At 56.1% G+C, this 14,582-nt stretch overlaps 1 protein-coding gene across 2 annotated transcripts in view; it reads right to left on the bottom strand.

Moving 5' to 3' along the window:
* Positions 1-402: 402 nt before the first annotated feature.
* The window catches only part of CSK (c-src tyrosine kinase), a 19,948-nt gene continuing 5,768 nt past the window's right edge, over positions 403-14,582 (bottom strand). Inside the window, exons 1-13 of one of the 2 annotated variants that reach the window (XM_008588550.1) lie at positions 12,803-12,871; positions 4,917-4,993; positions 4,460-4,573; positions 4,249-4,361; positions 3,635-3,854; positions 2,562-2,655; positions 2,306-2,371; positions 2,121-2,220; positions 1,935-2,025; positions 1,420-1,493; positions 1,127-1,322; positions 933-1,019; positions 403-690 (exon numbers count right to left, since the gene is read on the bottom strand). In XM_008588550.1, coding sequence (XP_008586772.1) covers positions 508-690; positions 933-1,019; positions 1,127-1,322; positions 1,420-1,493; positions 1,935-2,025; positions 2,121-2,220; positions 2,306-2,371; positions 2,562-2,655; positions 3,635-3,854; positions 4,249-4,361; positions 4,460-4,573; positions 4,917-4,931 — 1,353 coding nt within the window. In that variant the 5' untranslated portion in view covers positions 4,932-4,993; positions 12,803-12,871 and the 3' untranslated portion in view covers positions 403-507. Of the gene's footprint in view, positions 691-932; positions 1,020-1,126; positions 1,323-1,419; positions 1,494-1,934; positions 2,026-2,120; positions 2,221-2,305; positions 2,372-2,561; positions 2,656-3,634; positions 3,855-4,248; positions 4,362-4,459; positions 4,574-4,916; positions 4,994-12,802; positions 12,872-14,582 lie in introns of those variants that run through there. The other variant, XM_008588549.1, reaches the window with a different exon arrangement.

The raw sequence follows: 14,582 nt of genomic DNA, 5'->3' as shown, positions 1-14,582 counted from the left end.
TGAAAAATAATAAAAAATAAACACACAGAAAAAAATCTCAAAAAAGGAAGGGAATAAAACTCTAAGAAGGAGAGCGATGGGAGGCCCAGGAAGCCTGACCACTGTAGGGGCGCTGCCTCCTGCTCTTCAGCCTCCTCCATTCTTGGCCCCTTCAGGAGGCTCCCCAAGCCCCAAAGGCGGGTCCACAAGAGAAGGTGCCAGGCCTAGGCAGGGTCCCTGGGGGCCAGAGGGGGCACAGGCTGGGGCAGAGGAAAGAGGCTCTCCTGCTCTTCAGCCTCCTCCATTCTTGGCCCCTTCAGGAGGCTCCCCAAGCCCCAAAGGTGGGTCCACAAGAGAAGGTACCAGGCCTAGGCAGGGTCCCTGGGGGCCAGAGGGGGCACAGGCTGGGGCAGAGGAAAGAGGCCCACCGGCCCGCTGGGGCTCAGTTCCAGTTTGGGCCCAGCAAGCAGGGTCCACGACCTTCCGGGTTCAGTCCCCACAGGCCCGTGACTGGGCCGAGGCCGGTGGTCACAGGCGCAGCTCGTGGGTTTTGATGTGCTCGAGCTGCTCTCGAAGCTGTAGGAAGGAGGGCCGCACAGCGGCGTCCAGGTGCCAGCAATTCTTCATGACCTCGTAGACTGCGGGTGGGCAGCCATCGGGGGCGTCCATCTTGTAGCCCTTCTCCACCCGAGGGACGACATCCTTCAGGGGCTGCGGGCAGGTGCATGGTATGAGTCAGTGCAGGGCCTGACTCCCCAGCATCCCTCTTCAGGGATCCCCTTCAGCTGCGCTTCAGACACAGGCCCAAGAAGCAGCCTGGAAGTTCCCCGGGGAAGGTCTGTGCTTCTAGGCCTCAGACTGCACAGGCGGGGACCACCACACCCGTGCCACCCTACCTTGCTCCACGCCCCACCCCCAACCCAGCCATGCCCCTGGCCCCAGCCTATACTCACAATTCTTGGATAAGGCACTCGCCCAAAGGAGTAGATTTCCCAGAGAAGGATTCCAAAACTCCACACATCAGACTTGGTGGAGAATTTCTGCCATGTGGGCGGGAGAAGCAGCGTCAGGTCCTGGGAATCTGGGGGTTGGGGTGACCCAGGACCCCCACCCACCAATGCTCTGGCCTGGAGGGAGGCCGTCTCACCTTCTCTCTCAGGGCCTCGGGAGCTGTCCACTTGACTGGCAGTTTGCCCGTGTCCTGGGTGCTGGAGGCCTCCTTGGTAAGGCCAAAGTCGCTGACCTTGGCCACGTTGTCCTCAGACACCAGCACATTGCGGGCAGCCAGATCCCGGTGTACGAAGTTGTTGCCCTCCAGATATTCCATGGCCTCACAGACGTCTCTGGGGGCAGGCCAGTCACATGTCCCCTCAGACTGGGGCTCCCATAGCAGGGTGGGGTCCCCTTCGAACCCCCCACCCCTGGCGCTGCTTCACTCACAGTGAGAACTTGAGGAGACAGTCTCCGCCCAGCACCGACCGACCCCGTGACCGCAGATAGTCCACCAGGCTCCCCTGGGGGGCAGGACAGACAGCCCCCCAGGTCAGACTTGCCCTGCAGCCCTCAGGAACAGTGGGCTTGGGGGCTGGGTAAATGGTGACACCCACGGGAGGTGTGAGGAGAGGGAAGGAGCAGGGGAGGGGTCCCACATCCTTGCTGAACACTGTGCTCAGCAAGACTCAGCATGGTCTCTTTGAACTCGTAATACAACTCTGAGGTAGGCTTTGTTATTATCTCCACCTCGCAGGTGAGGAAAGCGAGGCTTGGAGAGCTGCGGGACTTGTCCAAGGTCACAGTCAATAAGTGATGAGCCAGGACAAAATGTGAGCCCTGGTGACTTCAAAGCTCAGTTGGGACAAGGGGGACTGAGGGAGCAGGGGCCCATGTGCATGGTGGGAGGTTTAGGGCAGCTAGAAGGCCCAGTGTTCAGTCCCAGATCTTGGGGCAATGCCCACCTTGGCCATGTACTCAGTGACGATGTAGAGCCCGCCCTTCTCCTCCACGATCACGCCCAGAAGCTGTACCAGGTTGCTGTGCCGCAGTTGCCTGGGGCAGGACGGGGGTGGTCAAAGCCCGCCAAGCCTCCCCTTACTGCCCTCCCACCCCAGGCAACCTCCCCACCCACCCCTGCTCCAACTCACGTCATGACCGAGGCTTCAGCCAGAAAGGCCTGGGCAGTGGCATCGTTCTTAATGCACTTGACAGCAACTTTGTTCCCTCGGTAATCGCCCAGCATCACATCTGTGGGGGAAGATAGCTAGGGCTGTTCCCTGGACTCCCCACAGTCCCTTGGACCCTCCTGGGACCCCCAGCCCCTCCAGCTCACCTCCAAACTCCCCCTTCCCGATGGTCTGCAGCAGCTTCAATTCCTTCATGTTCAGTGCCCAGCCACCTGTGAGGAGGGGCCGGTGAGGGGTGTGGAGGCCAGGCTGTGGGTCACAGCTGGGATGACAGAGGCAGACTGGACTATCATGTGTGTGGGGTTCCTTGGAGGTCTCCAGAGCCCCCTGGATGGGGCAGTGCACGGAAGCCTGGGCAGGTGGACGGGGTGGGCAAGAGGTCTGGGAGTGGGGCACACTCACTGCGGTAGAACTCATCCTGGGCCGCCACTGTGCCCTCCATGACCTTTGGTTTGATGAGGCGAGTACAGAGCCCATCTGCGTCTGAGGTGTAGTGCTGGGGAGGGGAGGACAGGGCGGGGCACTCAGAGCCAGCCCCCACAGCACCCCACCACCCAGTTGTTCACATGCACCACCCAGGCCTGACCACCAGAGGGTGGCAGAGGCTGAGCCCGCCTGGCCAGCCGTTGCTTTGCGTGGGGAAGGCTCCCTATTTCTGGCAGGGCAAGGGTTGGGAAAACCCTACTCTGACACGTGACCCATTTCTCCTGCCACTCAACACCCACTGTTGGACAAACACCCAGTTGCCACTACCACTCTGTGCCTCGCCAGTATCCTGAAGCAGAGGGCAAATCCTGGCTCGGTCCTGATACCAACCTCTAACCAAGTGTGCCAGGGACCCCCGCCCTCCCCTACCACAGGCCACACCAGGCCAGCAGGCGGAATATGAGAGTGAGTATGGTAGACATCTGGGAGTCTGCCTGCGGCTACTGGATGCCAGGTGTAGCCTGGCCAGGGCTGGCAGAGCCAGCCTCGGAAGCTGCAGGAACATGTGGGCACGTCCGTGCAGGTGCAGAAGCCTGGGGGACCTGGCCATCACAATATATAGCTCATGTTTATATACACACATCTGGGCACGTAGTTCTGTGAGTGGCTGAAGGGAAGTTAGTTCTTGGATTAGACAGACTGAAGGGAAGCTAGTTCTGGCACCTCCAATTTATGGCTGTGTGACCTTAAGCAGGCCCCTTAACTACTCTGAACTTTCATTTCCTGGTCTACAAAATGGGGCTAATGCTACCCTCCTTGAGGTGGCATTGTGGGGTCAGAGACCAATCCTGGCATGCAGCAGGTGTTCCTGTAAAGATGTAAGGAAATGAGGGCTCACAGAGGTTGCTCAATGTGCCCGGCTCACCCAGCAAGAAATAGTGGGGCTGGAGCTGGAGTCCAGAGTTGTGTGCAAGTGTTCCCGGGTGGGTGGGCTCAGGAGGGTGTGAGCGTGCGGGGTGAGGCCACAGCCAGGTGCCCTACTAGCTCACCTCCACCAGCTGCATGAGGTTCTCGAAGTACACCTCCTCATCGATGCTGAGCTTGCTGGCATGGTACATGATGCGGTAGTGCTCCACCTTGCCTTCGCAGCTCACGCACAGCGTGTAGTCCCCGGGGTAGTTGGTGCTCTCCCGCACCAGAAACAGGCCTGTCTCCGGCGGGTAGAGAAGCCGCTCGGCCTGCTCCCGTGTGATCTTGCCATGGAACCAGCTAGGGGGTGGTGGGGCCAGGAGTCATAGTGGCCCAAAGGGACTGACCCTGGTGCCTCCTGCCAGCCTCCCCCATGCTTCTGCCAGCCTCCCCTTTCTGAAGGTGCTCCCTCTGGTCCCTTCCACGGGGTATCTTCCATGGTTCCCACTTGCTCAGTCAGGTACCTGAGGCCCTCATTTTCCGCTCCCTGTCCCTTCTGTCTTCCGCCCTCCTATGCCATCCTCCCCTCTCTGTGAGGTCCAGCACCCACACCCTGTCCCTCTCCTCAGGAAGCCCCCACCTACATGCCAGCACCTGGCTCTAGCCCCCTGCTCTCTTCTGATAAGAGACAACAGGGCCTGTTCTTCTTTTCTCCCTAGGCGGGGTGGCCCCGACCCCTCTTCCAGGTACTCACGGCATGAGGCTGAGTTTGGTACCCGCCTTTACGCCCTCCCGCTTCTGGACATAGTTGGCTGGAATGATGCCCTCACGGCCCACCTTGTTCTTGGCTTTGTACCAGTTGGGGTCCTGGGGAGGGGGCAGCCCAGACACACTTTCAGGCCTAACCTCCTTCACAGGGAAACCAAGACCCAGAGAGAAGCCCCAGAGGTGGGTTCCCTGAGTACCTTGGTGACAGCCACAATGGTGAGCACGTCTCCTTTGCAGAAGGGAAGGTCCTGCTCAGCGGTGCCATGGAAGTTGTACTTGGCAATACATTCTGTACCGGATGGCCAGGCGGCCTGCAGGGCAGGCAACAGGTGGGAGGGTGCAGCCTTGGGCCCCTCTCCACCCACCTGCCTGCACACGCTCAAGGTCACAGCTTCTTAGCTGCCCTCCCTGAGTCTGGATGAGGCACTCCTTCCCCCGAGAACTCTGGGTCCCTTCCAGCTGAGATTCCTCCACAGGCCCCAGAGCCGTGCTCCTGTCTTGAGGCCCTGTGTCTGAAAATGCACACTAGAATTCTACTTTATTGAAAGCCTGGGATGGGACAAGGGCTGGGAAAAAGGGGAATGGTTTGATCTAAAACCTCATTCTCTTTCCTGGGTATGCACAAATACCCTACACCCCACAAGCCCACGGTACCTGTATTGCCGACATCTTCTCAGATCTGGCGTCCCTGTGTTACAGGAAGGCTGACGTGTCACTTGGTACCATTAGAGCTGTGGCAGAAGGGCAAAGATTGGGAAGGGGTGTGAGGAGATGGCCTCCACGCAATCACTGAAATCCAGATCCTTCCCCACAGGAGTGTGAACAGGTGCCACAGGTTTCCTAGAGTTGGGACTTGGGGCAAGGGCTGCTCTTTCTAGTCTCAGCAGCCTGAGGGCACTGAACAGAGGAAGAGGCAGGAGCATGGAGGCTGAGGACCCTCAAGGACAAAGGGGGCCAACCCCAAGCCCCAGGAGCCTTACAGGCCCAACAGAACAGCCGAGAGAGGCAAAGGACACTCGGAGGGTTGGCAGCACGAGCACCACCTGCCATCAGCCCCATCAGTCCCAGGAGCTAACTAACATGGGGGAAGGGGCCCAGGCAGCTCTGTGAGACTGAGAAGGCTCTGTGTGACCCAGGAAGTCACTCATGCTCTGTGAGCCCCCCAGGTCCTTTAACTACAAGAGCTTGCCCTGCAGCATCTCCAAAGCCAAATGCACACCGAGCCCACTTCCAGGTACACACCCAAGAGAAAACAGCAGTGTCCACCAAGGTAGGCCCAGGAGCACTCCCAGCAGCATCATTTGTAATAAACCTCAAACTGGGATCTGCCCAGATGCTCATCAAGAGTAAAGCGGATAAACTATGCAGATCCACAAAATGGAACACTGTACAGCAGTGAACACGAATGAACTACAGCTCACAAAACAATGCTGATGAATTTCTAAACATAGTGTTAACCGAGAAGCCAGACAGAAAAGCACATACTATGTGATTCCGTTTGTATAAAGTTCAAAATCGGCCAAACCAATTCATGCTGTCAGGACAACAACTGCCCTTGGGAGGGGGGGAGGGACTGAAAGGGGTGCAAGGGGACCTCTAGATGCTGGTTATATGCATTTTCAGAGCCCAGTCATAGGGTGGGTTCACTTTGTGGCGATTCACTGAGCTGTACCCTTACGGTTGGTGCACTTTTTGGTGTATGTTTACTTTAATAAAGTTGACTCCCTCAAAAAGCTACCCTGCCAATTCTGTGCCCCAGGTGCAGCAAGCCAAGCCTGTCTATACATATGTACTTTGCAGCCCCAGCCCAGAGCTCCCTACAGGTGAGGAAACTGATCCTTAGACAGGGCCAGGGGCTTCTCCATGGTCACAGTATGTTAGAAGAGAATCTCTTTCACGAGCCTCGACGCCAGGCTCATTTGATGGGATGGATGAAGTCCAGGGACTGGGCTGCTGGTTATACACATCAGCACCTACCCCAGGCCAGGCAGAGGGAGAAGACATCTGAGCAGGCGCTGTGGGGTGTTAAGTGAGCAAGGACTGCACAGCTTACACAGGCTTCCTGGAGGAGGCAGCGCTGAGCCTCGAAGACTGGAGGGCTTAGAAAGGCAGAGTGTGGCCAGAGAAGGCAGCCCAGATTGGTGCAGCAGCCTGACCAAAGGGTCGGGCTAGGAGGCAGGCATAGCCAAGAGAAACTGGCATGAGTGGAAGATGATGGTGACGGCAGGTGGGAGGCAGACTCTGCCCATCTGGGGCCCAAGGAACCCGAGCTTCCACAGTCCAGCCCAAGTCAGTCTGCTGCAGGGGATGGTTTCAAGTGGGCCTGGCATAAACCTTGCCTGGTGGCAAGGGGCTTTCCAAGGCCAATGTAAAGAAACGGGGTTTGAGTCTGAGGGTGATGGGGCCTGGGGCTTCAGCAGGGGAGCCTATGATCTTGGAGAGTGGAAGGAACTGGGGAGAAGAGGGCCAGGGAAGACAACCACCACTTCCAGGCCACATACCTGGTTCTACAGCCAGGCAGACCTGAGCTTAAAACCCAGCTCTGCCAAGTGTGCAACTCAGGGTGACAGAGGTCCTCTACATGCAGGCTGTGGAGGGAGTGGAATGAGGCCCCAAACTTGGAAGTGTCTGGCATGCCTCCCACCACTCCCCCAGACAAAAGGACTTCCCTTCCTCTTAGGACACGGTCCACTCCGCCCCCAGGACCCAGCCCATCAAACCCAGCAGGGACACTGAAGCCCAAGGAGGATGAGCCTGGAAACCCCCACGTCTACCCACATTCACACGGCTGAACCACCCTGGGGACAGGACCACCCCACCCCCAAGGTCCTCTCAGACTGCAAGTTATGGGGGACCTGTGAATCCTTCTTACCCCCATTTTATAGAAGCGGAAACTGAGGCTCAAGAACGAAGTCACACATTAGCTGGGGGTGACAGCCCAGAGCTTGAGTTGGGGTCCCACTGTGGTTGGCTGGGCCCCAACCTTCAGGACCTTGTGAACAGGGGTCCTGCTACCTCTCCACATCCCTGTGCCTCCCCCTCTCTCCCAAAACTTGCTGCCGCTGCCACTGCAGGAGGCCTCAGAGGCTGTGGCACTGTTAGTCACCCTTCCAGCTGTCAGTTTACAAACACTCCCTTCGTGGCCTGCAGCTGCCGCCGCCACCACCTCCCCATTGCTTTGATGATAATAATAAAAATAATAACAGGCCTTGTTTTCTGAGCACTTACTCTGTGCCAGGCCCTGTCCTTGGCACATTATAGCTCATCAAATCCTCTAACAACTCCAAGAGAGAGGCTATCATTATCCCCGTTTTAAGATGAGGACCCAGAGGGAGGCCCAGAGAGGCAAGGTGGCCTTGCCTGAGGTCACACCTAGAGTGAGCATCCTGTTCCACTCAGGTGTCAGACTCCTGAGCAGTTTGGCCTGTCCTCCCCCAATCCCCTGGTGCCTCTCTGCCCCACACTATGCCCCCAGGAGTTGCCCTCGGGCACAGAAGGTGGTGTTGAGAGGAAGAGGCAAGCCCAGGAGTGGTCAGGAGGAGCAAGGTGGTCTATCTCGAAGGGCTGGGCTTTAAAGGCTGCAGAGGATCTGGAAAGGGGAAAGAGGAGCTAACCACCTTTATTCTACCGGCTGTGAACTTGGGACCCAGTTTCCCCCTCTGTACAATGGACTGGTAATAACCTTGCAACTCCAAGCGCTGCTCTGAGAACTGGAGTCACTGCCTCTCAGCACCAGGAACGCTGCCTGCCTTGCCACAGATGCAAGAGGGAGCCTTGACCCTCTCAGACAGCCCCTCCCTGGTGAGGTCATGAGCCCAGGATGGCTCAGCAGCCTCCCAGCCAGTGCCTGTGCTGGGGCCCCCTTCTTATGGCATCCCCAGGAGGTGAGCCCCTCCCCCTCTGAGTCACAGGCTGAGAGAGCCAGAGTGGCTGGGAGGGGCTACTGCAAACTCAGGCCTCCACATCTAGCCTGTCAGGCACAGAGGGGGGTCCTTTCTGGGCTTATCTGAACTTAGGGCCAGGCCACTCTACACAGGCAGTGCAGGAATGCTGTCCTAGGCGTCATGTACATGGTTTTGCCACCAACTTGCTGAGTGACCATGGAAAAGTCACTTGACCCTTCTGGTACTTGCTGGCTCCTACCTGCCAGACAAGTTTCCCACTTGCAGTTCCCAGGACATCTGTACCCTGCCCACTTCCCTGCCTTGCTATTTCCTCCCCACTCCCACCCTCTTCTCTACCCAAGGAACTTCCACTCAACCTTGGGGGTGCAGCTGAGGAATTTCAGCTTCTTCTGTTGTACACATGCCTAAGAAAAAATGTAGTAGGACAATCCCTGCAGTATACTGTTTGGAGTAACAAGAAATGGGGAGACAGCCTTTATGTCCACTAGTGGGGGACTGGGTAATAAGTGACCAGACCTCCCCAAAAGGGAGCAGCATAGCTCCAGCGGTGATGGGGCCAGAACAGATCTCCAGGCGCTGATACGGAACACTTCCAATGACATAGGAAGTAAAATGGCAAAACACCAGCTCAAGTCATTGGAGGAAATTGCTGGGGGAGGAGGACAGAGACAGAGCATTCAAGTACCACCCAACGGACTAATCAGAAAGAGGAAAAAGCACCTTCACAATAGGGAGATCTGGCAGTCACTTCCTTAACCAAGTGATCCAATTAAGCATCACCAAAAAGGAGACAGGCTGGCCAGTGAGCTCACTTGGGAGAGTGTGGTGCTGGTAACACCAAGGTCACAGATTCGGATCCCCATACCGGCCAGCACCATAAAAATAAATAAGTAAGGGGCCGGCCCGGTGGCTCACTCGGGAGAGTGCGGTGCTGATAACACCAAGGCCCCGGGTTCGGATCCCATATAGGGATGGCCGGTTCGCTCACTGGCTGGGCGTGGTGCTGACAACACCAAGTCAAGGGTTAAGATCCCCTTACCGGTCATCTTTTAAAAAAAAAATAAAATAAAATAAATAAATAAGTAAATAAAGGAGAGAGGACAATAAGTGCCTCCTGTGTGACATACTGAGGAGGACACAGCATCACTTGTGTAATATTCCTGCCAGAGCTGTTTAACCTGATTCCAATCAGGAAGGAGCAATCAGACAAATCCAAAACAATTGCCCTGGATTCTTGACATCAATGTCATAAAATACCAAAAAAGGGGGGTTGGGGGGATAGAGAATGTTCTAGATTAAATAGGACACTAAAGAAACATGACAACAAGATTCAATACATGATCGTGAATTGGATTCTGGATTGGGGGTGGCAACCAGCTATAAAAACCATGTGAGGACAGTTGGGGAAATGAAAGTAATAGACGGTATTATAGAATTAATGCCAATGTTTCAAAGTGTGATCACAGTACTGTGATTATGGAAGAGGTATACGCTAAAGTTCTCAGGAGCGAATGATACGATGCCTGCAACTAACCCTCAAACAAATCAACAAAATACCCCACACACATATGTCTACGCAGATAAAAGAAGAGGCAAAACACATGTGGCAAAATGTTAAGAACAGGGAAGCCTGGGTGGAGGATATGTCAATATTCATTGTACCACTACTTCAACTTTATGGTAGGTTTGAAACACTCACAATAAAAGGCTTTAAAACAGCCAGGTGCAGATAATCTATGGTACACTACCAGTTGTGTTTTGTTTTTTTTTTAAAAGATGACTGGTAAGGGGATCTTAACCCTTGGCTTGGTGTTGTCAGCACCACGCTCAGCCAGTGAGCGAACCGGCCATCCCTATATGGGATCCGAACCCGGGGCCTTGGTGCTATCAGCACCGCACTCTCCCGAGTGAGCCACGGGCCGGCCATACCAGTTGTGTTTTTAAAGATGTATACTGCATACCTTCACTCAGAGATGCCAAGATTATCTTTGGAAAGACAGAGGAAACTGATAACAGAGGTTGCCTCTGGGATGGGAAGGGAGAATGGGACCAAGTTCAAGGGAAACTTACTTTTTACTGCATATGTGCTATTACGTTCTTTTTGACTTTTTTTTTTAAACCACATGCATCTATTACCTTCCCCTAAAAATAAAATTGACAATAATAACTTTTTGTAAACCACCTCTGTCAGGAGCCCTCCTTGGGTCCCCAGCTGTGTTGGCTGCCCGGGCCTCTCACGCATCCCTGTGTTCCAGTGAGAACCTCACTGGCTGTGGCCTGTGGTTTCGGGTGGAGTGGGAGCTGTGTAGGGGGAGAGCTAGGGTCTGACTCATGTCTGCATCCCCAGCATGGGCTGGGCCCATGGTGGCCGCTCAGTAAATAAGTGCCGAATGAATGAATGAATGAATGAACAAATAAACGAATGAACAAAGGGGGGAAGCCAGGCTGCCTGTACCACACTGAGGTCCTATAACCAATGGGACTATATTTAACCCCAAAAGGACATCAGCTGTCACCCCACCCCTACGAGGGCTAGAGGACAGGGGACTTGGGATGTGGCAGGGCCAGTGTCCACTCTGACTTCCTGTCCCAAAACTTGCTCCCAGCAGCCCTTGTGCTGGGGTCCCGGGAACATACTGGGCATTGTGCCCAAGTGCTGAGGTCAGTGGCCGCAGCCTCAGGCAGGCTTTTCTTGGGAACCCAGGCTGGCAGGGAGGGGAGATGAAGGGGAATTGGGAGCCCAGAAACTCCCAGGCTGCCCTTTCTTTGCCCTGGAGGCAGCTGTAGAACACCAAAGCCAGGCACGTGCTAAGGGCCAGGATAGGTCAAGGGGTTCCTTGCCCTGCCCCCCTCACCAAAACTCTGCTGCCTAATGGGGCATGGGAGCCTTCAGTTACTGTTTACACCCTGCTAAAAATACACACTGAAAAGGGAAGTGCACAAGAGACCTGGGGACTCAGGGCTGTGGCCCCTGGAGACTCTGGTCCTGTCACAGGACCCAGCTGGACAGGCCCTCTGGGGGCTGGGACAGCCACCTTGCCTTCTCATTCTTTGAGCCAACTTTCAGGAGCCATCCTGTGTGCCCAGCACCATGCTTGGTAGGCCAGGATGGGCAGGACGAGGAAAGGGCCTAGGAGGTCCTGCCCTTGGGGACCCAAGATCTTCACTCTTCTGTGCTCAGCCTGGGTCCTGGTGCTGGGGACCCTGACAAAAGGCAGACCAGGCTCCTGTCTGCCTGGCCACCAGTGGTCAATCCTGGCCTGGAGTGCTCAGTGCCTCAATAGATTGAGGAGAGACAGGGGCCACCTGGGAAAGCTTCCAGGAGGAAGGGGGAGGGGAGCGGCAGCTGGAAGTATTTCAGGGGGAAGCAGCTGGGAGTGGGGTGTGCAGAGCAGAAGTGGGCTGAGACTAAGATTCCAAACTGAGGTACAGAGGGAGTTAATGAAGGCTGAAGAAGTCTTGGGGTGGGGGCCCAAGGAGGCTCTGAGCCCAGCCGGAAGTTTCCTACAGGTCACAGGACAGACACAGGCAGAATTAAGTTTCAGATTTGGGCACACCCCCTCAGAAAGGGCAGTGCACCTGATGAGGGCGGGGCACCTGCCAGCAGTTGGGCTGGTTTGGCAGCAATAAAACCAGCCCCACCCCTGGTTCTGCAGCGGGCACCCAGGCTGACAGCACTGTGACACCCCAGCCACACACCAGGAGGTAGGGCTGGAGGGTTCTAAACCTCCTTGGGAAGAGGGGGAGGGACTATAAGATGGCTCGTGCTGGCTCCAGTGCATGCTGCCCTAGCCTCACCTCGGGGGTCCCTCAGCCTGCAGTACCCCTGACCTAAGGGGAAGGGCGAGTTCTGGGAAGAGGGGGAGGGACTATAAGATGGCTCGTGCTGGCTCCAGTGCATGCTGCTCTAGCCTCACCTCGGGGGTCCCTCAGCCTGCAGTACCCCTGACCTAAGGGGAAGGGCGAGTTTAGTGGCTGAGAAATGTTAAACACCAAATTACAGCAACTCACTGGCTTTTTTCCTGCTCCCAATGGCTCAGTGGGATCGGAAATCCCATCTAGCGGTTTGGAAGAGGTGGGGGCTGGACTGAGGAGAGGCTAACGGGAGCCGCCCCCCACACCGCTGCGGCTTGAGGCTGCCACTCCTGGCCTAGAAAGGTTTCTAATTACCGCTCAGGAGCCTAATTACCTACGTGTGCTGGGCAACGGGGACTCTGGGCCTCCCCAGGGCTCAAACCCAGGCCTCAGCTCCCCTCACCCCCTTAGTGCAGACTGTGGTCTTTGCATCTTCATTTGCCTACATTTACATACAGTCTCCCAGCACTAACCTCCAATGAACCCTGAAAAGTCATGGAGTATCCTTGTCCCTCACCCCAAAGTCTCCTTAGCCACACTATAGTTGGAGAGACTGAGGTCAGAGGCCCACGAGGTGTCTAGAACCTTGGCCCCCGGACTTTTGGTCTCGGCATTTCAGAACTGGGACCTGCAGAACACACAGGTCAGAAGGTAGAGCTATGGGGGCCAACACAAGGGACAGACAGAACTGCCACCCCTTGAGGGAGAAGGGGGGATCGGCGCTCTCCCCCAGCGGGACGGACTGCACACATGAAAGCACGAGCACCAAAGCCTACTCACCCAACCTGGTTTGGGGCCCTGCGCCAGTCATTTAATCCTCAAGAAACCACATGGGGCAATGCTGACTTCTGTTAGAGGAGAAAACAGGCTCTGAGGAGGGTCGTCCGGCTTCCAAGGGAAAGAACAGGGACTTGAACTGTCAGAATCTTGCACAGGAGACCTTTCCCCCAACCTTTCCCTAAGCAGGACATATGACACCCTGAAAATGGACAGATGGGGGGCACCAAGAAAAGGTCTGCCCGGAGCTTGGCCCTTCTGTTCTGGGAAGCAGAGGTACATCTGTGCCTACTTCTTGCTCATCTGCATATCCTGGCCTTGCACAGAGAGGCCAAGAGCTTGCCTGGGGCCTCACAGCAACTAGAGACCCAACAGCCCTAGAGAAGGTCCAAACAAGGACCTCCCCCCCACCATGCTTCTTCCTGAAATGCTTCTCAATTTTCACGGGCCCTTCCCCTCCAGGAAGTCCTCCAGGCTGCTCCAGCCCACGCAGATCACCAGCTTCTGAGCTCCCACCAGCCCTGACAGGAAGTTGGAACCACAGGCCTCCCCTAATTGACTCCCCTGAGTCTGGTCTCCTCTACTGGCCAGCAGGGAAGCTCTCAGGGTTCGTTCTCCATCCTCCCCCCTTATCTCCCTGCAGCATGGACAGCACAGGCTGCAGATGCACAAGGCTGGGTGGAGACCAGGTGCCAGGTTGGGGAGGGCTGAGAAGCAGCAGCCAGTGTGGACAGGGCTTAGATGACACCCAGGTTTTCACCCGCCCACAAGGCTTCCAACCTTGCCGAGAGCACGACAGCCGTAGCAGTGCCAACCAAGCTTCTCTTCTGCTTGTTCCTTTGACTCTGGACCCAGACCACAGAAGGGGAGGGGAGAGGCGGAGGGAAGCTGCGGTCGGAGGGTGTACACAGCTAGAGTGTGCTGAAGCTGCCCTCATCACAGCACCTCAAAACCAGGAAGAGAAACTGAGCAGGCAGAAAAGGCGGGCTGGGCTGCATGGGGCCCTCTGGTCTCTGGAGGTCTGCTAAGGGAAGCTCCCGGAGAGTCACTGGACAAACCACTTCTTCCTTCTGGGCCTCAGTTTCCCATGGGAAAAATGAGATTTTCTACATGGTCCTGCCAGTCTGCCCCTGACGGGTGCAGTCTATAACCAAAGGGCACTGCAGGCTGCATCATGTCCAATAAAAGAGCCCCCCTCAACTGCTGGAGCACTCCTGATCCCGGTGAGCAGGGGCTCAGCCACCCAGAGACAGCCTCTCCCTGCTCGCTTCTCCCCTCAGCCATGCAGAGAGCATACGAGCTATTCCTTTACCAGCTCTTTATTTTTAGGTCTGAATTTGACTTTAATCATTACTTAGCGGTTTCTATTTCCAGCCCGTGGATGAAGGGACCCAGAAGGGAGGAGGAATGGAGGCAGTGCTCCCTCCCGGGCGTGGGGGGCAGCCTGATCCTCCACCCATCTTGTCCCCAATCAAGGGTGGCGGGAACTAAGAAACATCTGAAGGGTTCACCCCAGCCAGGCCAGCATCTTGGGGACGACCCCACCCTGTGACCTCATCCCAGGCCAAACTGTGGGACAGGAGGGCAGCTGTAATGCCCACTTCCCCCGCACCAAGACCAGGAGGAGGAAGACGCTCCACAGGCAAAAATCTGGCAACCAGGGCCGGCCTGTGGCTCACTCGGTAGAGTGCGGTGCTGATAACACCAAGGCCACGGGTTCGGATCCCATATAGGGATGGCCGGTTCGCTCACTGGCTGAGCGTGGTGCTGACAACACCAAGTC

The sequence above is a fragment of the Galeopterus variegatus genome, unplaced genomic scaffold (assembly GCF_000696425.1).
Source record: "Galeopterus variegatus unplaced genomic scaffold, G_variegatus-3.0.2 Scaffold4895, whole genome shotgun sequence".
Lineage (NCBI taxonomy): Eukaryota > Metazoa > Chordata > Mammalia > Dermoptera > Cynocephalidae > Galeopterus > Galeopterus variegatus.
Note: the sequence above shows the minus strand (reverse complement) of the source record. Positions and strands in the feature narration are given on the sequence as shown.